The sequence below is a fragment of the Nomascus leucogenys genome, chromosome 4, assembly GCF_006542625.1.
Source record: "Nomascus leucogenys isolate Asia chromosome 4, Asia_NLE_v1, whole genome shotgun sequence".
NCBI lineage: Eukaryota > Metazoa > Chordata > Mammalia > Primates > Hylobatidae > Nomascus > Nomascus leucogenys.
This window is the reverse complement of record NC_044384.1, coordinates 79,834,913-79,860,450: the sequence shown is the minus strand read 5'-3', so window position 1 is coordinate 79,860,450 and position 25,538 is coordinate 79,834,913. Positions and strand designations below refer to the sequence as shown.

General features: G+C 39.0%; 2 protein-coding genes across 2 annotated transcripts in view; both read right to left on the bottom strand.

Annotated features, from left to right (window-relative positions):
• The window catches only part of MS4A1 (membrane spanning 4-domains A1), a 36,987-nt gene extending 18,840 nt beyond the window's left edge, over positions 1-18,147 (bottom strand). Inside the window, exons 1-3 of the mRNA XM_030810881.1 lie at positions 17,989-18,147; positions 16,904-16,929; positions 15,043-15,099 (exon numbers count right to left, since the gene is read on the bottom strand). The gene's annotated coding sequence lies outside the window, so the exon portion shown is untranslated. The remainder of the gene's footprint in view (positions 1-15,042; positions 15,100-16,903; positions 16,930-17,988) is intronic.
• Positions 3,484-18,244, bottom strand: LOC100588553 (membrane-spanning 4-domains subfamily A member 5). The gene is made up of 5 exons (XM_003275219.3): positions 17,989-18,244; positions 16,904-17,032; positions 15,043-15,099; positions 13,574-13,726; positions 3,484-3,627 (listed from the first exon to the last, which is right to left on the bottom strand). The coding sequence occupies exons 1-5, from the start codon at positions 18,139-18,141 to the stop codon at positions 3,517-3,519; spliced, it is 603 nt and encodes a 200-aa protein (XP_003275267.1). The 5' UTR covers positions 18,142-18,244; the 3' UTR covers positions 3,484-3,516.
• Between the last annotated feature and the right edge of the window lie 7,294 nt (positions 18,245-25,538).

Genomic DNA, 25,538 nt, shown 5'->3' with positions numbered 1-25,538 from the left:
TTTCTAGTTCTAGATCCCTGAGGAATCGCCACACTGACTTCCACAGTGGTTGAACTAGTTTACAGTCCCACCAACAGTATAAAAGTGTTCCTATTTCTCCACATCCTCCCCAGCACCTGTTGTTTCCTGACTTTTTAATGATGGCCATTCTAACTGGTGTGAGATGGTATCTCATTGTGGTTTTGATTTGCATTTCTCTGATGGCCAGTGATGATGAGCATTCTTTCATGTGTTTTTTGGCTGCATAAATGTCTTCTTTTGAGAAGTGTGTTCATGTCCTTCGCCCACTTTTTGATGGGGTTGTTTTTTTCTTGTAAATTTGTTTGAGTTCATTGTAGATTCTGGATATTAGCCCTTTGTCAGATGAGTAGGTTGCGAAAATTTTCTCCCATTTTGTAGGTTGCCTATTCAATCTGATGGTAGTTTCTTTTGCTGTGCAGAAGCTCTTTAGTTTAATTAGATCCTATTTGTCAATTTTGGCGTTCGTTGCCATTGCTTTTGGTGTTTTAGACATGAAGTCCTTGCCCATGCCTATGTCCTGAATGGTAATGCCTAGGTTTTCTTCTAGGGTTTTTATGGTTTTAGGTCTAACATGTAAGTCTTTAGTCCAATTATGATGTTCTTTTGTGACTTGCTTTGTTTGCTCAACATTAAATGTGTAAAATTCATCTTTGTTGATTTGCTTCAAGTAATTTATTTTTGCCAATATGTGGTCCTCCAGTAGGGAATGTGATGCAATTGATCTGTTCTCTGTCCATGGACATTTGAGGTATTGCAGGCAATCCTGCCCTGGAAACATTTGTACATGTCATATGTTGCACATGTACAAGAATTTGTCTTGCGTATATTAACTAGCAGTGGAATTGCTGGGTGATAAAGGATGTGTATCTTTACCTTTACTAGGGAATAGTTTTTAAAGTGGTTGTCTTCATTTACACTCATACCATTGTGGTAGGAGCGTTCCTTTCATTCCACAACTGCTTAAGAAATTGAATGCTTTTCATATATTAACCTTTGTTTTCTTCTCCTGTGAAATGGCTGTGCATGGCTTTGGACTAAGTTTTCATCAAGTTGTATTTTTCTATTAATGTATAGGAGGATTTTATATATTCTATATCCCATTATTTTTGTTGGTTATTTGTGTTGCTAAAAGGCTTTGATTTGTAGCCGCTCTTGTCACACTTATGTAACATTCTTAATAACGACTAAGTGGGTCGTATCATTTCTTACTGGTACTATTCATGTTCTGGGATCTGTTTAAGAAATTCTTTACTACCTTGACCTTGTAAAGAAGTCTTCTATCTTTATTTCTAATAATTTTAACATTTCTTCTTTCTTTTGTTTTTTAAATTTTATTTTACATTCAGGGGTACATGTGCAGATGTGTTATATAGGTAAGTGGCATGTCACGGGGGTTTGATATACAGGTTACTTTGTCACCCAGGTAATAAGCATAGTACCCAATAGTAGTTTTTTTAACCTCACCCTCCTCCCATCCTCCACCCTCAAGGAGGCCCCAGTGCCTGTTGTTCCCTTCTTTGTGTCCATATGTACTCAATGTTTAGCTCCCAGTTATAAGTGAGAACACATGCAGTATTTTATTTTCAGTTCCTGTGTTAGTTTGCTTAGAATACTGGCCTCCAGCTTCATCTATGTTGCTGCAAAGGACGTTATCTCATTCTTTTCTATGGCTATGTAGTATTCCATGGTGTATATGTACCACATTTTCTTTATCCAGTCTACTGTTGATGGGCATTTAGGTTGATTCCACGTTTTTGCTATTGCAAATAGTGCTGCAATGAACATATATGTGCATATGTATTTATGGTAGAACCATTTATATTCCTTTGGGTATGTACCCAATAATGGGATTGCTGGGTTGAATAGTAATTTTGCTTTGAGTTCTTTGAGAAATTGCCAAACTGCTTTTTTTACAGTGGCAGAACTAATTTACATTCCCCCCAGAAGTGTATAAGCATTCCCTTTTCTCCACAACTTCCATCCACTACTTTTTGACTTCAAGACAACATTTAAACCTAGTTCTGACTTAAAAGCCCAAGACTTTGCACCCTTAAATATATCTCAAGCCTCATACATCTGTACATCATTCAGTTGCCAAGTATTTTTCATCATAACCTAACTTCACTGAAGTAAAAAACTTACTTATTTTTCCTGCCATGTTGTATCCCTCACCTTCACAAATGCACCTATAACCTAAGCTGCTGCCAGCAAATAGTAGAAATGAAAGCCTGTTACTTAGTTTTTTGAGTATGCTGAGTTTTTTTTTCTATACCGTAAACAACATAGGATAATGGGATTTGAAGTTAGGGACCTTGACTCAAATCCTCTTTCTAAATCATACTCCTTTTGTGTTCTCAGAAAAGATAACCACTTTGAGCTTCAATTTTTATGACTATAACAAAAGACATATCTACCCTGAGGGCTGTCAGGACAAGTGAGATGATACAAGTAAGACTTCTAATACTTAGGAGGTATTCAGCCAGTGAGAGGCAATACTGTATAAGGTAGTGTTTCTCAAAGTGTGGTCTGGGTTTTCCTGGGGTCCTTGAGACCTTTGTAGGTGCTCTATAAGTTCAAAACTATTTTTATAATAGTACTAAGACCTTATTTCTCTTTTCACAAGTTTATAGTGGTATACTCCATAGGCTACAAAGCACGAGATATCATAACAGATTGAATGCAAAAGCTGTTAAGATAATCCAGAGGAAAATAGTCCCTTCCAAACTTTGCTTGGCATTGGAATTAAGACCTTGGATTCTGGAACCAACTGCTTGTTGATACTATGGCTCTGCAATTGCAAACTTTATGACCTTGAGCAAATTACTTACCCTCTCTGTGCTTCAGTTTCCTTTTCTGTGAAGTGGATATAATAATACAATTCACCTCCTAGGACTTTTGTGAGATTAAATGAGTAACACTTATATAATACTTAGAATGATGCCTGGAATATAGTAGTGGTTCCACCAATATTTGCCCTCATTATTTTTACTATTGTTACTATTCTAGTTGATCAGCTCTTTAACATCAAGGATCTTGCAGCATTAATGTAGAATTTGTGGGCCAAACCATTCCACCAACCAACTCATCTTTCCACACACCATTGGAGTAGGAGCCACTGGGTGGAGACTCTTAGTGAAATCAGCAGGAGATGTCATCAACCAGAGAAGTTAGATGACTGGGTCACCCCAGGCCTTGGGCTTTGGTTCCTATCTTTGCAACACCACATTGCTGTGCTTTAGTTGAAATAATACATGACTAACAGAGGTGACAACACTAAGGTGACCATTTGATTTGGAGAGAGGGGCAGATGGCATTGCCAAGAGGCAGAATGTGCTTTCTCAGTCAAAATGTCCCCAGAACCCCCTCACTTGAGCCACTCCCCTTTGCTTCAAAGAGTTCCCAGCCCTAAGATTCTATGTGTCCTTTGGCTTTCCCTTACAAGTGGAAGTCATTGCTAAATAATATTTTAACACATCTTTATTCCCACAGTGCTAGTCAACAACATTGTTCACAATCACAGTCCTCTGAGTGGCACCCCAAAATTGAGAAGGGCAGAGAAATGAATAATTCAATAATGCTGAAAGTCATCAATGTAATCAAAATTCCCTGTAATAGAAGAAGAAGAAAAAAAATGAAGAGTCATGATGTTAGCACAGTAATGGTTTTTCTGATTATAGTAGTGATGCCCAGATAATAAAAGCTTCCCCACATATCTCAAGTGTATCTGATGCTTAGGAATCAAATCAGTGAAGGATTATGAGAGTATACATCTATTTTAGCATAGCACAGCATAGCATAGCATAGCATAGCATAGCATAGCATAGCATAGCATAGGATAGCATAGCATAGCATAGCATAGCATAGGATAGCATAGCATAGCATAGGATAGCTAGCATAGCATAGCATAGGATAGCTAGCATAGCATAGCATAGGATAGCATAGCATAGCATAGCATAACATAGCATAGCATAGCATAGCATAGCATAGCATAGCATAGCATAGCATAGCATAGGATAGCATAGCATAGCATAGCATAGATAGCATAGCATAGCATAGCATAGGATAGCATAGCATAGCATAGGATAGCATAGCATAACATAGCATAGCATAGTATAGCATAGGATAGCATAGCATAGCATAGCATAGCATAGGATAGCATAGCATAGCATATTATCTTTTTAGAGAAAGGCATATAAAATAATACATTTTTGATTTATATATGTAGGAAATAGTCCATTTTATAAATGCATAAAATGCAAAGAAATGCATATATAAAAGGTGGTCTAATGAAGGGGAAAGAAAGAAGGTGAAGAAACAGGAAAAGGAATTAAAAATAGAAAAGAAAAAGAGGGAAAAAAGAAAACTCTCTCAGTAAAAGAGAAAGCAAAAGAGACATAAGAAGCATGAGCTAGTAGTTCCACCGTTTTTTTTTTTTTTTTTTTCTTTTTTTTTTTGAGACGGAGTTTCACTCTTATCAGCCAGGCTGGAGTACAATGGCAGGATCTCGGCTCACTGCAACCTCCAACTCCCAGGTTCAAGCGATTCTTCTGCCTCAGCCTCCTGAGTAGCTGGGATTACAGGCGCCCACCACCACACCCGGCTAGTTTTTGTATTTTTAGTAGAGACGGGGTTTCACCATGTTGGCAGGGCTGAACTCATGACCTCAGGTGATCCGCCCCCTTCAGCCTCCCAGAGTGCTGGGATTACAGGCATGAGCCACCATGGCCCGGCCCCACCTGTGTTTTTTTCAATCACGGCAAAAGACCTTCAAAATATTTTGTATTTTGGCAACTATGAGCACAAATAGAGATACACATCTTGTCAGTAGCCCAGAGGCTGCACACCTGCACTTACCAGTTAAAGTCTGCAGTCTTCTGAGAGCTTTACTTTATACTTAGGTTGCAAAGGTTAATATGGTTAACATCCTCTCCTAAAGCCTTATTTGTCTACTATATTTTAACTATAGGTTGAATAGCTATTTTAGAGCCACATGGTTTTTAATGGCCACATAATATTTCATGGTGTAGTTTGTCATCATTCATTTATTCTTTTGTGACAGGAACTGATTGATTTCCTCCTTTTTTCTGTGTTTTTTTGTTTGCTTGTTTTACCCCTCTGAACAATGCTGCAATAGCATTGTTGTACATATACCCTTATATATAGGTGGTTTAATTGCTGTAGAGATAGACATCTGGGTTAAAAGGTCTGTTTATCATTCAGGTAGGTAAATGTTGTCTCCTTGCTTCCCAGAATGGCAGTGACATTGCACACTTCTACTCCAGATATACAAGAACATTGTTTTCACCACTGGTAAGTACCAGCCATAAATTATAACTCATTAATTTTTGCCAGTCTTGTGATGTAAATATTAGTTCATTGTTCAATTAATTGACATTTCCCTGACTATTAGTGAATTGGAGCATTATTGTATGTTCGGCCAGTATAGTTTCCTTTTTGTAAATTCCTTCCTCATATTCTTTATCTTTTAAAAAGAAAATTTTTTCTTGACTTCTTGTCGTTATATGCACTCTGCATATAAACACATGAAAATGTTGCTGTTATCTGCTTTAAAACTATATTTTCCATTTTTAACTATATCAAAGTTTATATATAAAGAAGTGTATTTTGGCCGGTTGCGCCAGCTCATGCCTGTAATCCTGGCACTTTGGGAGGCCGAGGCTGGTGGATTGCCTGAGCTCAGGAGTTTGAGACCAGCCTGGGCAACATGGTGAAACCCCATCTTTACTAAAATACAAAAAATTAGCTAGGCATGGCAGCATGAGCCTGTAATCTCAGCTACTCAGGAGGCTGAGACAAGAGAATCACTTGAAACTGGGAGATAGAGGTTGCAGTAAGCTGAGATCACATCACTGCACTCCAGCCTGGGCAACAGAGTGAGACTTCATCTCAAAAAAAAAAAAAAAAAAAAAGAAGAAATGTATTTTATCTCTTTTTCTTTCCATGTCAAGATATATCACATTTTTATCACCCCAGTAGGTTCTCTTGTGTCCCTTCCCAATCAATCCTCCCACCCTATTGAGAGTCAACCACCCTTCTGATTTCTAGCATCGTGTGTTAAATTTGCCTGTTTATTTTTTATCTGAAATTATTTGCCTCAGTATAATAAATTGAAATTCATTCCTGCTCCTCTGTGTGTCAGTAGGTTGTTCTTTTATATTGCTGAGAAGTATTCTATTATTTGAAAAATTACCTTTTTTTAGCCATTTTGTTGTTGATAGAAATTTGAATTCCTGATCAGTTTAACTATAATGAATAGGACTGCTATAAACATTTTTGTATATATCATGAGACATAAAGTAGGTGTATGATTAACTTTTTTAAAAACCACCAAATGGTTTTCCGAGGTGGTTGAACCATTTTCCATTTCCCATTTCCACCAAAAGGGTATAAAAGTTCCAGGTGCTTCACATTCCTTCCAACACCTGGTACTGGCGGTCCTTTTAATTAAAATGATTCTAGTGTGTGTGGAGTAGTGTCTTATTGTGATTTTAATTTGCATCTATCTGATGATTAATACTGTTGAGCACGTTCTCACATGCTCACTAGCCATTTATCTATCTTTCTTTGTGAAGTACTTGCTCAAGTCTTACTCTTTTTTTGGCCTTTTTATTATTGATTTTCAGGAGTGCTTAATATATTCCGGATGTGGGTCTTTTGTGAGAGATATATATATAGAGAGAGGAAATTTTCTCCCTTTCTGTGTTTTGGTAGTCCATTTTATTTTATTTTTCCCCTATAGTTAGTCCCTTTTATGTTTTATCTAAGAAAGCTTTGTCTACTCCCACGGTCGTGAAGATATTCTCCTAAGTTCCCTGCAGCCCACCCCCTCAAGCTTTATAGTTTAGGATTTCACATTTAGGTGTATTGCTGATTGATGTTTGAATGTGAAATCAATTGTGTACTTCTGGTATCCACTGACTTGGCCACGGTATATTATCATATATTATGCTGAATTTGATTTTTTAAATATTTTATTTCAGATTTCTTCACAAAATTTACAAGATAGAGTTACCTGTAATTTTTAAATATTTTATAATGTCCTTATCATGTTTTCATGTCAAACTTGTGACAGCCTCACACGAATACTCGTGAGTTGGGAAGTGAATTGAAAGTATTCAGTTTATTGTTGTTTCTTTTCTAAATGTTTGGAAGAATTAGTCCGCTCCTGCAAGGCTTTGCTTTTTCTTTTCTGAGAGAAAGTTTTAAATTATGTATTTGATTTTTTATTAGATATAAGACCAATCAGATATATACATTTTTTCCTGTGTTAGTCATGGCAGGTGGTTTTGCATACTTTTGGTAGGTAGGTTTTATAAGGAATTTGTCAGTTTCATCTAACGCATCAAATAATCTTTATGTTAATAATTTCCTCATATATTCTTGGCTATTGTATTTATAGTGATACACCTTCATTTCTGATAATGATAGTTTGTGTTTTCTCTTTTTTCTTTTTAAATATCTAGGGGTTTACCAATTTTATTAGTTTTTCAAACATCCATTTTTAGCTTTATTTTATCTATTGTTTGTGTTGTATTTCATTAGTTTTTATCTCTATTCTTTGTTATGTCTATTACAGAATACCATATCTCAATTCTTTCATTTTCTTTAAATTTAATTTTTTAATCTAATTTCTTGGTATGAATATTTAGATAATTTATTTTTTAGTCTATTTTCTTTCCGGATACTTGCCTTTGAGGTCATAAAGTTTCCTCAAAGAACACTTTAGTTGTAATCAATTTATATAAATATTTCTATTATTTTGTTTTTAATTTTTTTATGTCTATTGTAAATTCTTTGAGCCTTGTATAACTTAGAATTTCAAAACAGTTTTGAGGATTTTTTTTGCCTTTTTAAAATTGATATTTAATTCAATTCCATTGTTTTCAGAGAATATACTGTGTATGATTTTAATCCTTTGAATTTTGTTGAGGCTTGTAGGCTCAGCACATGGCTAATTGTTGAAAGTGGTCTAAGTGAAATCTCTCAATTTTGTCAGTTGTTTTTATTTCACTTTCATTGTGTTTTTGTTGTTGTTGTTGTTGTTTTTGAGACAGAGTCTTGCTCTGTTGCCCAGGCTGGAGTGCAGCGGCGCAGTCCCGGCTCATTTCAACCTCCGCCTCCCAGGTTCAAGTGATTCTCCTGCTTTAGCTTCCCGAGTAGCTGGGATTAAAGCTGCCCACCACCACGCCCTGCTAATTTTTGTATTTTTAGTAGAGATGGTGTTTCACCATGTTTGCCAGCCTGGTCTCAAACTCCTGACCTCAAGTGATCCACCCCCCTTGGCCTCCCAAAGTCCTGGGATTACAGGCCTGAGCCACCGCGCCTGGCTATTTCACTTTCATTTTTGAAGAACATTTTCACCAGGCCTAGAATTCTGGGTTGGCATTATTTTGTTTGAGCACTTTAAAGATGTAATTCTATTGTCTTCTCACTTCCATCAGTTAGTTAGAGAGGAGGAATAAGTTCAAGAGATCTGTTGTACAGTGGGGTACCCATAGTTAATGACAGTATATTGTATTCTTTTTTTATTATTATTTTACTTTAAGTTTTGGGATACATGTGCAGGACGTGCAGGTTACACAGGTATACATGTGCAATGGTGGTTTGCTGCACTTATCAACCTGTCATCTAGGTTTTAAGCCCCACATGCATTAGGTATTTTGTTCTAATGCTCTCCCTCCCCTTGTCCCACTAACCCCCAACAGGCCCTGGTGTGTGATATTCCCTTCCCTGTGTCCATGTCTTCTCATTGTTCAACTCTCACTTATGAGTGAGAACATGAGGTGTTTGGTTTTCTGTTCCTGTGTTAGTTTGCTGAGAATGATGGCTATTGTATTCTTAAAAGTGCAAAGATAGTGAATGTTAAGTGTTCTCACTGCAAAAGTGATAACTATGGGAGGTAATGCCTTTGTTAATTAGCTAGATTTAAACATTCCACAATGTATATATGTAATTCAAAATATGTTATACATGATAAATACATATGATTTTATCTGTCAATTAAAAATGTCAGTTGACAGTATTATAATTGTAGTTATTTGGTGTAGTGTTCGTTCTGTATATGACATTTAGGTCAATTTTATCAATTATATTCAACATTCTATAATTTTATGGTCTGTCTACATATTCTTTCAGTTGCTGAGAAATGTGTGCTAAAATTTCTCATGATGATTTTAGCTTTCTGTACTCATTCAGCTGAGTTAGCTTTTCCTTTTGGCTTTGAGTTATTAGGAGCATTCAAACCTAGAAATGTAATATTTCTCTTGTGGATCGACCCTTTTATTATAGAAAGTCCCCTATTATATGTTTAGCAATGCTTCTTGCCTTAAATCTATTTGTTTGTTACTAGTGTAGCTGTTTCTTGTAAACAGAATGCAGTTATGTTTTGTTTTTTTAAACTCTTATTTACCGGGATCATCTTTTTTTTAATTTTAATTTTTTTAATTTTCTATTTTTATGGGTACATAATAGTTTTACACAGAAAATCTTCTAGTTCACTTTCTTTTATTTTATATTCCCTGAGGTATTTTAAAGTTTATCATTTATTTCTTAAAACATGATAAATATTGTGGTTTTAAAATCTCTTCTAATATGCTTAGTATCAGAAATTTACGGGTGATACTGCTTTTGCTATATTCTGTTTCCATTAGTTGTCATTTGCATTGTCTTATTTCTTTTTATGCCTCTTTTGAGTGCTTACTGTTAATTTTCAATGGAAAATTTCATGGGAATTTATTAAGATTAATGAATGTTTTTCTCCTAGATAGACTTTGGTTTTGCTTCTGCCAGGTACCAGGGTCACCACATACCAAGACCAAATTCAGGTAAAGCATTCTTGCCTCATCCAGTTTATGCCTAGCAAAGGTCAGTGGGGATTGGGGCGTGCAAGGAGGTTGTCAAGGGGTTTGGCCTGTGGCCACACTTCTCAAATACTTTTTCTTTTTAAACTTTGTTCAGCGACTCTTTTGCTATTTTGGGGCAGGGTACTTTGTATATCTTTTTGCCCTTACTTGAAGAGCGTAGTAGCCTATCAAAGACCTAGTTTAATATGGAGAAAATCTCTTTTTTTCTTTTCTTTTTTTTTTAATTATTATTATACTTTAAGTTTTAGGGTACATGTGCACAATGTGCAGGTTTGTTACATATGTATCCATGTGCCATGTTGGTGTGCTGCACCCGTTAACTCGTCATTTAGCATTAGGTATATCTCCTAATGCTGTCCCTCCCCTCTCCCCCCACCCCACACCAGTCACTGGAGTGTGATGTTCCCCTTCCTGTGTCTGTGTGTTCTCATTGTTCAATTCCCACCTATGAGTGAGAACATGCGGTGTTTGGTTTTTTGTCCTTGGGATAGTTTACTGAGAATGATGTTTTCCAGTTTCATCCATGTCCCTTCAAAGGACATGAACTCATCATTTTTTATGGCTGCATAGTATTCCATGGTGTATATGTGCCACATTTTCTTAATCCAGTCTATCATTGTTGGACATTTGGGTTGGTTCCAAGTCTTTGCTATTGTGAATAGTGCCGCAATAAACATACGTGTGCATGTGTCTTTATAGCAGCATGATTTATAGTCCTTTGGGTATATCCCCAGTAATGGGATGGCTGGGTCAAATGGTATTTCTAGTTCTAGATCCCTGAGGAATCACCACACTGACTTCCACAATGGTTGAACTAGTTTACAGTCCCACCAACAGTGTAAAAGTGTTCCTATTTCTCCATATCCCCTCCAGCACCTGTTGTTTCCTGACTTTTTAATGATTGCCATTCTAACTGGTGTGAGATGGTATCTCATTGTGGTTTTGATTTGCATTTCTCTGATGGCCAGTGTTGATGAGCATTTTTTCATGTGTTTTTTGGCTGCATAAATGTCTTCTTTTGAGAAGTGTCTGTTCATGTCCTTTGCCCACTTTTTGATGGGGTTGTTTTTTTCTTGTAAATTTGTTTGAGTTCATTGTAGATTCTGGATATTAGCCCTTTGTCAGATGAATAGGTTGCGAAAATTTTCTCCCATTTTGTAGGTTGCCTGTTCACTCTGATGGCAGTTTCTTTTGCTGTGCAGAAGCTCTTTAGTTTAATTAGATCCCATTTGTCAATTTTAGCTTTTTTTGCCATTGTTTTTGGTGTTTTAGACATGAAGTCCTTGCCCATGCCTATGTCCTGAATGGTATTGCCTAGGTTTTCTTCTAGGGTTTTTATGGTTTTAGGTTTAACATGTAAGTCTTTAATCCATCTTGAATTAATTTTTGTATAAGGTGTAAGGAAGGGATCCAGTTTCAGCTTTCTACATATGGCTAGCCAGTTTTCCCAGCACCATTTATTAAATAGGGAATCCTTTTTCCATTTCTTGTTTTTGTCAGGTTTGTCAAAGATCAGGTAGTTGTAGATATGCGGCATTATTTCTCAGGGCTCTGTTCTGTTCCATTGATCTATGTCTCTGTTGTGGTTCAAGTACCATGCTGTTTTGGTTACTGTAGCCTTGTAGTATAGTTTGAAGTCAGGTAGCATGATGCCTCCAGCTTTGTTCTTTTGGCTTAGGATTGACTTGGCGATGTGGGCTCTTTTTTGATTCCATATGAACTTTAAAGTAGTTTTTTTTTCCAACTCTGTGAAGAAAGTCATTGGTAGCTTGATGGGGATGGCCTTGAATCTATAAATTACCTTGTGCAGTATGGCCATTTTCACGATATTGATTCTTCCAACCCATGAGCATGGAATGTTCTTCCATTTGTTTGTATCCTCTTTTATTTCATTGAGCAGTGGTTTGTAGTTCTCCTTGAAGAGGTCCTTCACATCCCTTGTAAGTTGGTTTCCTAGGTATTTTATTCTCTTTGAAGCAGTTGTGAATGGGAGTTCACTCATGAATTGGCTCTCTGTTTGTCTGTGATTGGTGTACAAGAATGCTTGTGATTTTTGTACATTGATTTTGTATCCTGAGACTTTGCTGAAGTTGCTTATCAGCTTAAGGAGATTTTGGGCTGAGACAATGGGGTTTTCTAGATATACAATCATCATGTCATCTGCAAACAGGGACAATTTGACTTCCTCTTTTCCTAATTGAATACTTTTTATTTCCTTCTCCTGCCTGATTGCCCTGGCCAGAACTTCCAGCACTATGTTGAACAGGAGTGGTGAGAGAGGGCATCCCTGTCTTGTGCCAGTTTTCAAAGGGAATGCTTCCAGTTTTTGCCCATTCAGTATGATATTGGCTATGGGTTTGTCATAGATAGCTCTTATTATTTTGAGATACGTCCCATCAATACCTAATTTATTGAGAGTTTTTAGCATGAAGGGTTATTGAATTTCGTCAAAGGCCTTTTCTGCATCTATTGAGATAATTATGTGGTTTTTGTCTTTGGTTCTGTTTATATGCTGGATTACATTTATTGATTTGCGTATGTTGAACCAGCCTTGCATCCCAGGGATGAAGCCCACTTGATCATGGTGTATAAGCTTTTTGATGTGCTGCTGGATTCGGTTTGCCAGTATTTTATTGAGGATTTTTGCATCAATGTTCATCAAGGATATTGGTCTGAAATCTCTCTTAAGTCTTTATACCTTAAGTGGACGTGAAACCTTGACTTCTTTCTCTTTCAGTTCACATGAGCCAGGTATTGGATTCCAAATAAGCATCACTGGCAAATGATGCTTATGGTCTGAAGGCATAAGTAGCTTTCATGCTCTTCAGAATTCCACTTGTAAATTTCAGGTTGCAGGCTTTCATCTAAAAATTGATCTAGTAGTTCCGGCTGACCTTTCAGCTTTTTAATGCCTTTAAGGTTGTTTTGTTTTTTAATAAAAAAACTTCTGTTTTCAGAGAAGAGTTGATCCACATAGCCATACTTAACCATTACCAAAATCAGTTTCCCTATTTTCTGCTCTTCAGTCCTGCTTTCTGTGGACCTGGTGCATTCAAATGTTAAGTGTTTCTTAGGCTCTGCCATAGGAAATATCTTCTAATATGACCCCCCCTTTGCCTTAGATGGTGGGTTTTCAATTTCCTCAGCAATTTTTGATGTGTTTGGTAACTCTTTTTCTCTCCATGTGGATCAAACCTTTTACATTCTTTTACACTAACCTCAGTGGTATTTTGGAAGCAGCTAAAATAAATGCCCCTTTTCAGTCTTATCATGCTTTATCAGAAGTTCAGCCTGTTAAAACCAAATCAAGGGCTGTAAAAACATGCCACTGTGATTCTAATGTACATGTAGGACTATAAACTACAGCCATACTGCTGTACCTTTATTTTTTTAGTATATCATTTTATATTTGTTTCATACTGATTTGTGTATATGTTTTATCTCTTGTGCTCCTGTGAATTCCTAAAGGTAGGAGTTATAATGTGTTTATTTTTCTCTTCCACAATGCCTGGTGTAATGTCTATCAAATATTATGGATTTCATAATGTTTTTCAATAAAAGAAAATACATGTGTATCCACAACATGATCTGAATGGTGCTGATTGAGTGCTAATAAATATTTTCTATTAAGCCGTTTACTCATCACTCTATAAATGCAACATACTTACCAAGAACAGGACAGTAACAGCCTTACAGTGACTATTTTGGTGAGAATAACCACAAATGTAGTTTTGATCTAGGATGAAACCAAATGTGAGGAGAATGATTCCAGCTATTGCTCCCAGGGCACTAAGAAAATTCATTATTCGGCTTAATATTATCTGAAATAGAATAAGAACATAACAATGTGATTGGGGCCCAGCCTGTACTACAAACAAAGAAATGAGTGCAGAGAATGGAGAGCAGGATGTTAGTCACAGCATCTTAATGCCACGAGGCAGCTCTGTGATCCTATGCCAATTGCTTCACATCTTTGGGCTTCAGGCCTTCATCTACACAATGAGGGGATCTTGTGAACTTTTAGTAACCTTTCCATTCCCCATATTCTATGCCTAAGTTAACTCTTATTCAGTTGGGAGGAAGGGTATGCCTGTGACAATTGCATTTTGATTCTCTGGTAAAAGTCATGGTCTATTTACATTTTTGTTTTAAGACTCCTGTGTTTAACTAAATGCTGCACTTCTCTGCCATTTTTAATTTCTCCCTAAAATGACAAACTAAGGATTTTCAGTCCTTTGCTAAAATCATGTGTTGGCATAGTAATATCTTATGTCTTCAATTCTTTGAGTAAAGTAAAAATATTCTACTTATAATTTATCTATAACTTTACATTCAGTAGCACTGTATTCTTTATTTTGAGATTCTGTTTATGGTTTAATTAGATTGTCTACAGTTTGCCTTTCATATGTGTCAAAGTAGTGCCTGTCAAAGTGCCTGGTATGCTGTAAATACCCAGAAAACAAAAAAGAATGAATAAGTAACTGGAATATTGAAATAATTCTGCCATTAATTGGCTGGGAATTTGGACAAGCCATTTAACGATTGTAAGCCTCAGTGTCTTCATACACAAAATAAGAGCTAAACTAGATGACCTGGAGAAACTTTCTCCTCTGGCATAGTGGGTTATAGTTCTAGGAAAACAGGAAGCAAACGCTGTTTATTGGCATCAATACTTCATAGTTTGTGGAATTATGGTGACCTAATGATTTTACAAACTTTTTTCAAGGCCAGGATAAATTATTTGAAAGTTATACATTTTTAATAAAGTGGAAATAGTGAAAATGTAACTCATTACTCTTTTTTTTTTTTTTTTTTTTTTTTGAGATGGAGTCTTATTCCGTTGCCCAGGCTGGGGCGCAGTGGCACGATCTCAGCTCACTGCAACCTCTGCCTCCCGGGTATAAGCAATTCTCCTGCCTCAGCCTCCCGAGTAGCTGGACTACAGGTGTGTGCCACCACACCTGGCTAATTTTGTATTTTTAGTAGAGATGGGCTTTCACCATGTTGGCCAGGCTGGTCTCAAACTCCTGACCTCGTGATCCACCCACCTCAGCCTCCCAAAGTGCTAGGATTACAGGCGTGAGCCACTGTGCCTGGCTACAAAATATATTTTTAATAAAGTAGGAATATAACTCACCAGAGTTTCTGTGGTTTTTCTTTTCAGTGCAATTAGGAAGGCTCCAGAATTAATGAACTGTTAAGAGGAATAAATATGTTAATGATGGCCATGTGTAGCTGATGTTGAGTTCTTACAGAATAGACTTCTATGCATTTCTTTTACATGCCCACCTTCTAAGTTCACACACTCCTCAGGTCAGTGAGAAAGGTGAGTTGCTTTATATGACTTTCCACAAATGGAATAGTGGACAAAACACTGGTCTGGAAATCTCCTTTAGCCCTAACTTTTTATTTGAAATTGAACATTTTTTTTTTTTTAACCACGGCTTTGGTTTACTCATCCATGTTCCTTTTATACCTATTGTGGACTTAGCTTTGATCTGATGACAAAGGGATGTCAAGTCAGTTTACAATCATTAAGATTGGATTCCATCTTACTACAATCCAGTGTGTTCTCTTGGATGGGAACATAAGGTGGGGCTGCAGTGAATCTGCTGGTAGTTCTTAAATAGCTCCAGGATTTTTCTTGGAAGTGGGTCACATGTGGTAGCATTGTTGTCTAGTGGAAATTTCAAATCTGATTACAGCACATCCATGTTTAAATTTCCAGCCCCTTCATGGGTATTTTCCAGCCTCATCTCTCCACCCTCACTCCCTGTGCTGAACTCTTTTTTTTTTTTTTTTTTTTTTTTTGAGACAGAGTCTTGCTCTTTTGCCCAGGCCATACTGCAGTGGTGCTATCTCGGCTCACTGCAAGCTCCGCCTCCCGGGTTCACGCCATTCTCCTGCCTCAGCCTCCCGAGTAGCTGGGACTACAGGCGCCCACCACCACGCCTGGCTAATTTTTTGTATTTTTAGTAGAGACGGGGTTTCACCGTGTTAGCCAGGATGATCTCGATCTCCTGACCTTGTGATCTGTCCGCCTCGGCCTCCCAAAGTGCTGGGATTACAGGCGTGAGCCACCGCGCCCAGCCTGTGCTGAACTCTTATAGTTCACATAATAGAAAATGCTCTCTAATACCTTCAGCCTTTGCTCATATTTCTCTCTTGGCATGCAACAAGACATCCCTAATCCTTACACTCGGGCATCCCAACTCCCATCTTCTGTGTGTGTCCTCACCTGATTAACCATTCACCCTTTAAAACTTGGTCAAGCTGGAAATGTCCCTGGGCGTTGTCCCCTCTGTTTTGTTGGTGCCTTTCCTATGGAGGCAGCCCCTGTGTTTATTCTCCCTCATCACACCCTATGTTAATTGTCTGACTCCTCACTCAACTGAGACCTTGAGCTCAGGCACTGCTTTCTTTTCCCTGAATCCATTGCCGTGCCCATTATCTGGCACTAAATTAGGTCCTAAGTTAATGTTTATTGATTGTGACTACATTGGGTTTAATAAATACCTCTCTGCAGCTCAAAAGGTATATCTGAGAAACCCTTCCCACTTCACTTCTGTAAAGAATAAATTGCCCCTTCATCTCTGCTTACATAAGCATTTCCTGCACCTCTGTGATAACATTTATCACACTGCCTTGAAGTGATCTGTTTACATGTTTTCTTGCTAGGCTGAGAGGTCTTTGGGGGAGAGGCTCATTGCCTTTCTCTGTGTATCTGGTTTATAATAAATAGTAACTAATTTCACATGAATGAATAGCCAAATAAACAACTGCAAGCCTCAAAAGAAATATTCCCAAAGGAACTTCAAGACCTAATGATGGAATATCAGTGACTGTGATGAACTAATGGGGAAATAATTTCAACAAGGTTAGTTTTTTGCACTTTTGAAAGCATGTCGTACAACTGGATCTAGCTTATTTCATTGCGAAGAATTCCCTAACATCCTGGTTGGCATGGCTTCAAATTGAACTTGATTGACTATACTCACCAAAACAGAGCCCCAGAATGGATATCCTGAAAGAAATATAAAGGGAAACCTTGGATATGGTTTTAACAAGGTGAAAAGGAAGATAACTCCAAAGGAAAAGGTCATAATTCCAAACAGGATCTGGATAGTCTGCAAATAGAGGAAAAGGTCATGGTGAGGAAAAGCAAAGTGATAGTTTCCCTTCTGTTTAGAAGATCTTCTTTTGGTCAAAAGGATTTGGCAATTACTGTCTTTGGTAATCAGGGGAAGAATAATAGAAGTCCCTTTATGATGCTCCTGGGTACTTCCTTAATTCCTCTATCTGGTATTTGGTGATAGGTAAAATGATCTAAATCAGTGCTCCTGAAAATGTGGTCCATGGATTGGCAACATCAGGATCACTTGGGAGCTAGAAATGCGAACTATCAGGCCCTATCCCATACTTACTGAACAGTCTCCAGGTGAGGCTGGGAAACCTGTGTCTTCATAAGTTCTTCAGCTCTTTAGCCCATAAATGTGAATGTTTGAGAAACACCGAATTCTAAATGAGTATACCAGGCTGGCCTCAAGCGGAATTGGACTGTGAGGAGCCCCGCCTGGAGATGGCCAATTCTCTGAGCCTGTTGAGGTATTGTCACACTCTCAGGCCCAGAGGACTCCCCATCTCTTCGGGTTTTTTTTTTTTCTGTCCCTCTCTGAGCCACTCGTGTGATACACTGTGACACCAAGCAGTGGTTTGACAAGTGCTAGGGAAGACTAATGAGGACAATATACAAAGATGGAAGGTGTACAACGTGTGAGTCTACGTGCTCCCTTCTCTTCTTCTCAGTCCGCCTTCTCAGTCTGAGTAATCTCATTTACTGCCATAGCAACTATCACTTTTTAAGTAGGTGAGTCCTAAATGATAGCATTTTTTGTCAAGTCCAGACCCACATGATTTGTTCTTGTCAAACATCCTCTCTCAAATGTCCCACCAACACTGTATATTCACATTGTCTTAAAGAAGAATTGGAATGGGCTCCTACCTTCAAACATGTGCCAACAGATAATGTCCCTAGCCTTTCCCCTGCCTCAGTAGAATATACACAGGGGCAAGTCTTACTCACCCCTAAGATTTTCATTTTTGTCGCAAATAATTTTTGCAAGGGGCTTTGAGTTGAAAAGGTCGTGGTTGAAAGTTCTGTGGACTCATATTCCGGAGCAGTGATTTCTGGAGGAAATACCAGAAACACCGGACCATGTGCGGTGCTTGAATCCATGATGGTGTCGGTGATAATTTGAAAGGAGATGATTTAGTTGGTACTTCAGTCTAGACCATGTTCTTTTCTTGTGCTGAGGCTGCCTGGAGCACTGGCATTGTTTGCTTTGTCTTGGAATTATAGAACCATAGAGTCACAGAGTCATAGAATCTCAGGACTGCTCAAGATCCAAGATGGCTATAAGTAAAATGCCTGGGACTGGGGATCAGAGAACCTGGCAAGTAGTCCTGGTTTGGTTAGGAGTTTACTGTGACTTTTGGCAAGTCACGTCCCCCTCTCCTGGTTTCTGATTCCTCATATATACATTGACCAAATTGGACTAGATGATTGACATATAAAGACATTTTAGGGACCGCACGCGGTGGCTCACGCCTGTAATCCCAGCGCTTTGGGAGGCTGAGGCAGGTGGATCACCTGAGATCAGGAGTTAAGAGACAAGCCTGGCCAACATGGTGAAACCCCATCTCTACTAAAAATATGAAAAATTAGCTGGGTGTGGTGGCACTGCCTGTAGTCCCAGCTACTCGGGAGGGAGGCCGAGGCATGAGAATCGCTTGAACCCAGGAGGCAGAGGTTTCCTTGAGCTGAAATTGCACCACTGCACTCCAGCCTGGGCAACAGAGCAAGACTCTGTCTCAAAAAAAAAAAAGGACATTTTAGTTACCAAATGGCAACTAGATACACATTTATTCCAGTTCCCTATCTTCAGACACAGGTAGAATGCAAAATCTCTCAGGCCACGGAACAAATTAACCACTTCTTGAAGTATATATAACATCCATTTTTCCTGTCACTTTGTGGTTTTGCCACCTGATTTAAGTAGCATTAGCTGTGTAACAAATCCCTCAAAATGTAGTTACTTCCAGAACCACCATCGACTTTTGTTTACACATCTGTGGGTCCTGTGTGTGGTCTGTCTCATTTGAGGCTGCTCAGCACTTCTCTACCAGGCTCTCTCATGCAACTGAGGTCACATGGTGGAGTGTCCAATTACATGAATTAGGATGGCCTCAGTCATGTCTCTGGCAGTTGGCAGACTCTTGGTTCTCTTCCAATTCACAAATACTTTTCAAACCTCTGCTGAGTCATGTGTGCTAATGTCATCATGGCCAATCAAGTTTCATAGACAACCCAGATTCCAGGGTTAAGAAAATAGGCCCCCTAATCTCTTCATGGGAGGATCTATACTTTCATCTTGAAAGGACAAGAATGAAGGGAAGGGAACAATTTGTGTCTATTTTATTATTATTATTATTATACTTTAAGATTTAGTGTACATGTGCACAATGTGCAGGTTTGTTACATATGTATACATGTGCCATGTTGGTGTGCTGCACCCGTTAACTCGTCATTTAGCATTAGATATATCTCCTAATGCTATTCCTCCCCGCTCCTCCCACCCCACAACAGTCCCTGGTGTGTGATGTTCCCCTTCCTGTGTCCATGTGTTCTCATTGTTCAATTCCCACCTATGAGTGAGAACATGTGGTGTTTGGTTTTTTGTCCTTCTGATAGTTTGCTGAGAATGATGGTTTCCAGCTTCATCCATGTTCCTACAAAGGACATGAACTCATCATTTTTTATGGCTGCATAATATTCCATGGTGTATATGTGCCACATTTTCTTAATCCAGTCTATCATTGTTGGACATTTGGCTTGGTTCCAAGTTGCTGCTATTGTGAATAGTGCCACAATAAACATACGTGTGCATGTGTCTTTATAGCAGCATGATTTATAATCCTTTGGGTATATACCCAGTAATGGGATGGCTGGGTCAAATGGTATTTCTAGTTCCAGATCCCTGAGGAATCGTCACACCAACTTCCACAATGGTTGAACTAGTTTACAGTCCCACCAACAGTGTAAAAGTGTTCCTATTTCTCCACATCCTCTCCAGCACCTGTTGTTTCCTGACTTTTTAATGATCGCCATTCTAACTGGTGTAAGATGGTATCTCACTGTGGTTTTGATTTGCATTTCTCTGATGGCCAGTGATGATCAGCATTTTTTCATGTGTTTTTTGGCTGCATAAATGTCTTCTTTTGAGAAGTGTCTGTTCATATCCTTTGCCCACTTTTTGATGGGGTTGTTTGTTTTTTTCTTGTAAATTTGTTTGGGTTCATTGTAGATTCTGGATATTAGCCCTTTGTCAGATGAGTAGGTTGCAAAAATTTTCTCCCATTCTGTAGGTTGCCTGTTCATTCTGATGGTGGTTTCTTTTGCTGTGCAGAAGCTCCTTAGTTTAATGAGATCCCATTTGTTGATTTTGGCTTTTGTTGCCATTGCTTTTGGTGTTTTAGACATGAAGTCCTTGCCCACGCCTATGTCCTGAATGGTATTGCCTAGGTTTTCCTGCAGGATTTTAATGGTTTTAGGTCTAACATATAAGTCTTTAATCCATCTTGAATTAATTTTTGTATAAGGTGTAAGGAAGGGATCCAGTTTCAGCTTTCTACATATGGCTAGCCAGTTTTCCCAGCACCATTTATTAAATAGGGAATCCTTTCCCCATTTCTTGTTCTTGACAGGTTTGTCAAAGATCAGATAGTTGTAGCTATGCGGCATCATTTCTGAGGGCTCTGTTCTGTTCCATTGATCTATGTCTCTGTTGTGGTACCAGTACCATGCTGTTTTGGTTACTGTAGCCTTGTAGTATAGTTTGAAGTCAGGTAGCGTGATGCCTCCAGCTTTGTTCTTTTGGCTTAGGATTGACTTGGCAATGCGGGCTCTTTTTTGGTTCCATATGAACTTTAGTTTTTTCCAATTCTGTGAAGAAAGTCATTGGTAGCTTGACGGGGATGGCATTGAATCTATAAATTACCTTGGGCAGTATGGCCATTTTCACAATATTGATTCTTCCTACCCATGAGCATGGAATGTTTTTCCATTTGTTTGTATCCTCTTTTATTTCAATGAGCAGTGGTTTGTAGTTCTCCTTGAAAAGGTCCTTCATGTCCCTTGTAAGTTAGATTCCTAGGTATTTTATTCTCTTTAAAGCAATTGTGAATGAGAGTTCATTTATGATTTGGTTCTCTGTTTGTCTGTTATTGGTGTATAAGAATGCTTGTGATTTTTGCACATTGATTTTGTATCCTGAGACTTCGCTGAAGTTGCTTATCAGAGATTTTGGGCTGAGACGATGGGGTTTTCTAGATACACAATCATGTCATCTGCAAACAGACAATTTGACTTCCTCTTTTCCTAATTGAATCCCCTTTATTTACTTCTCATGCCTGATTGCCCTGGCCAGAACTTCCAACACTATGTTGAATAAGAGTGGTCATAGAGGGCATCCCTCTCGTATGCCAGTTTTCAAAGGGAATGCTTCCAGTTTTTGTCCATTCAGTATGATATTGGCTGTGGGTTTGTCATAGATAGCTCTTATTATTTTGAGATACGTCCCATCAATACCTAATTTATTGAGAGTTTTTAGCATGAAGCATTTTTGAATTTTGTCAAAGGCCTTTTCTGCATCTATTGAGATAATTTTGTGGTTTTTGTCTTTGGTTCTGTTTATATGCTGGATTACATTTATTGATTTGCGTATGTTGAACCAGCCTTGCATCCCAGGGATGAAGCTCACTTGGTCATGGTGGATAAGCTTTTTGATGTGCTGCTGGATTTGTTTGCCAGTATTTTATTGAGGATTTTTGCATCAATGTTCATGAAGGATATTGTTCTAAAATTCTCTTTTTTTGTTATGTCTCTGCCAGGCTTTGGTATCAGGATGATGCGGGCCTCATAAAATGAGTTAGGGAGGATTCCCTCTTTTTCTATTGATTGGAATAGTTTCAGAAGGAATGGTACCAGCTCCTCCTTGTACCTCTGGTAGAATTTGGCTGTGAATCCATCTGGTCCTGGACTTTTTTTTGGTTGGTAAGTTATTAATTATTGCCTGAATTTCAGAGCCTGTTATTGGTCTATTCAGAGATTCAACTTCTTCCTGGTTTAGTCTTGGGAGAGTGTATGTGTTGAGGAATTTATCCATTTCTTCTACATTTTCTAGTTTATTTGCATAGAGGTGTTTATAGTATTCTCTGATGGTAGTTTGTATTTCTGTGGGATCGGTGGTGATATCCCCTTTGTCATTTTTTATTGCATCTATTTGATTCTTCTCTCTTTTCTTCTTTATTAGTCTTGCTAGCGGTCTATCAATTTTGTTGATCTTTTAAAAAAAAACCAGCTCCTGGATTCATTGATTTTTTGAAGGGTTTTTTGAGTCTCTATTTCCTTCAGTTCTGCTCTGATCTTAGTTATTTCTTGCCTTCTGCTAGCTTTTGAATGTGTTTGCTCTTGCTTCTCTAGTTCTTTTAATTGTGATGTTAGGGTGTCAATTTTAGATCTTTCCTGCTTTCTCTTGTGGGCATTTAGTGCTATAAATTTCCCTCTACACACTGCTTTGAATGTGTCCCAGAGATTCTGGTATGTTGTGTCCTTGTTCTCATTGGTTTCAAAGAACATCTTTATTTCTGCCTTCATTTCGTTATGTTCCCAGTAGTCATGCAGGAGCAGGTTGTTCAGTTTCCATGTAGTTGAGTGGTTTTGAGTGAGTTTCTTAATCCTGAGTTCTAGTTTGATTGCACTGTGGTCTGAGAGACAGTTTGTTATAATTTCTGTTCTTTTACATTTGCTGAGGGGTGCTTTACTTCCAACTGTGTGGTCAATTTTGGAATAGGTGTGGTGTGGTGCTGAAAAGAATGTATATTCTGTTTATTTGGGGTGGAGAGTTCTGTAGATGTCTATTAGGTCTGCTTGGTGCAGAGCTGAGTTCAATTCCTGGATATCCTTCTTAACTTTCTGTCTCGTGGATCTGTCTAATGTTGACAGTGGGGTGTTAAAGTCTCCCATTATTATTGTGTGGGAGTCTAAGTCTCTTTGTAGGTCTCTAAGGACTGGCTTTATGAATCCGGGTGCTCCTGTATTGGGTGCATATATATTCAGGATAGTTAGTTCTTGTTGAATTGATCCCTTTAGCATTATGTAATGGCCTTCTTTGTCTCTTTTGATCTTTGTTGGTTTCAAGTCTGTTTTATCCGAGACAAGGATTGCAACCCCTGCCTTTTTTTGTTTTCCATTTGCTTGGTAGATCTTCCTCCATCTCTTTATTTTGAGCGTATGTGTGTCTCTGCATGTGAGATGGGTTTCCTGAATACAGCACACTGATGGGTCTTGATTCTTTATCCAATTTGCCAGTGTGTGCCTTTTAATTGGAGCATTTAGCCCATTTACATTTAAGGTTAGTATTGTTATGTGTGAATTTGATCCTGTCATTATGATGTTAGCTGGTTATTTTGCTTGTTAGTTGATGCAGTTTCTTCCTAGCCCCGATGGTCTTTACAATTTGGCATGTTTTTGCAGTGGCTGGTACCGGTTGTTCCTTTCTATGTTTAGTGCTTCCTTCAGGGGCTCTTTTAGGGTAGGCCTGGTGGTGACAGAATCTCTCAGCATTTGCTTGTCTGTAAAGTATTTTATTTCTCCTTCACTTATGAAGCTTAGTTTGGCTGGATATGAAATTCTGGGTTGAAAATTCTTTTCTTTAAGAATGTTGAATATTGGCCCCCACTGTCTTCTGGCTTGTAGAGTTTCTGCCAAGAGATCAGCTGTTAGTCTGATGGGCTTCCCTTTGTGGGTATAACCCGACCTTTCTCTCTGGCTTCCCTTAACATTTTTTCCTTCATTTCAACTTTGGTGAATCTGACAATTATGTGTCTTGGAGTTGCTCTTCTCAAGGAGTATCTTTGTGGTGTTCTCTGTATGTCCTGAATTTGAATGTTGGCCTGCCTTGTTGGATTGGGGAAGTTCTCCTGGATAATATCCTGCAGAGTGTTTTCCAACTTGGCTCCATTCTTCCCGTCACTTTCAGGTACACCAATCAGACATAGATTTGGTCTTTTCAGATAGTCCCATATTTCTTGGAGGCTTTGTTTGTTTCTTTTTACTCTAAACTTATCTTCACGCTTCATTTCATTCATTTCGTCTTCCATCGCTGATACCCTTTCTTCCAGTCGATTACATCAGTTACTGAGTCTTGTGCATTCATCACGTAGTTCTCGTGCCATGGTTTTCAGCTCCATCAGGTCCTTTAAGGACTTCTGTGCATTGGTTATTCTAGTTATCCATTAGTCTAATTTTTTTTCAAAGTTTTTAACTTCTTTGGTATTAGTTTGAACTTCATCCTTTAGCTTGGAGTAGTTTGATCTTCTGAAGCCTTCTCTCAACTTGTCAAAGTCATTCTCCATCCAGCTTTCTTCTGTTGCTGGTGAGGAGCTGCGTTCCTTTGGAGGAGGAGAGGCGCTCTGATTTTTAGGATATTCAGCTTTTCTCCTCTGTTTTTTCCCCATCTTTGTGGTTTTATCTACCTTTGGTCTTTGATGATGGTGACGTACAGATGGTTTTTTGGTGTGGATGTCCTTTCTGTTTGTTAGTTTTCCTTCTAACAGTCAGGACCCTCAGCTGCAGGTCTGTGGGAGTTTACTGGAGGTCCACTCCAGACCCTGTTTGCCTGGGTATCAGCAGCGGTGCCTGCAGAACAGTGGATATTGGTGAATCGCAAGTGCTGCTGCCTCTGGAAGTTCCTCTGGAAGTTTTGTGTCAGAGGAGTACCCGGCCGTGTGAGGTGTCAGACCACCCCTACTGGGTGGTGCCTCCCAGTTAGGCTACTTGGGGGTCAGGGACCCACTTGAGGAGGCAGTCTGCCCGTTCTCAGATGTCAAGCTGCGTGCTGGGAGAACCACTACTCTCTTCAAAGCTGTCAGACAGGGACATTTAAGTCTGCAGAGGTTATTGCTGTCTTTTGTTTGTCTGTGCCCTGCCCCCAGAGGTGGAGTCTACAAAGGCAGGCAGGCCTCCTTGAGCTGTGGTGGGCTCCACCCAGTTTGAGCTTCCTGGCTGCTTTGTTTACCTACTCAAGCCTGGGCAATGGCGGGTGCCCCTCCCCCAGCCTCGCTGCCGCCTTGCAGTTTGATCTCAGACTGCTGTGCCAGCAATGAGAGAGGCTCTGTGGGCATAGGACCCTCCGAGCCAGGTGCGGGATATAATCTCCTGGTGTGCCATTTGTTGAGGTCATTGGAAAAGCGCAGTATTAGGGTGGGAGTGACCCGATTTTCTAGGTGCCATCTGTCACCCCTTTCTTTGACTAGGAAAGGGAATTCCCTGACCCCTCACACTTCCTGGGTGAGGCGATGCCTCGCCCTGCTTCGGCTCATGCACGGTGCACTGCATCCACTGTCCTGCACCCACTTTGTGGCACTCCTTAGTGAAATGAACCTGGTACCTCAGTTGGAAATGCAGAAATCACCTGTCTTCTGCGTTGCTCACGCTGGGAGCTGTAGACTGGAGCTGTTCCTATTCGGCCATCTTGGCTCCACCCCAGGCCAAAATAGATAGTTTCAAAATTC

Bases quoted from the DNA above. Each gene is read 5' to 3' on its own strand.
- LOC100588553 (XM_003275219.3), bottom strand. From the start codon at position 18,141: ATGGATTCAAGCACCGCACATGGTCCGGTGTTTCTGGTATTTCCTCCA. The intron at 15,100-16,903 runs GTGAGTATAGTC...TCCTCTTAACAG, and splicing joins CATTCTGGGGCTCTGTTTTG to TTCATTAATTCTGGAGCCTT. The intron at 3,628-13,573 runs GTAAGTATGTTG...CTTCTATTACAG, and splicing joins CTGTTACTGTCCTGTTCTTG to GGAATTTTGATTACATTGAT.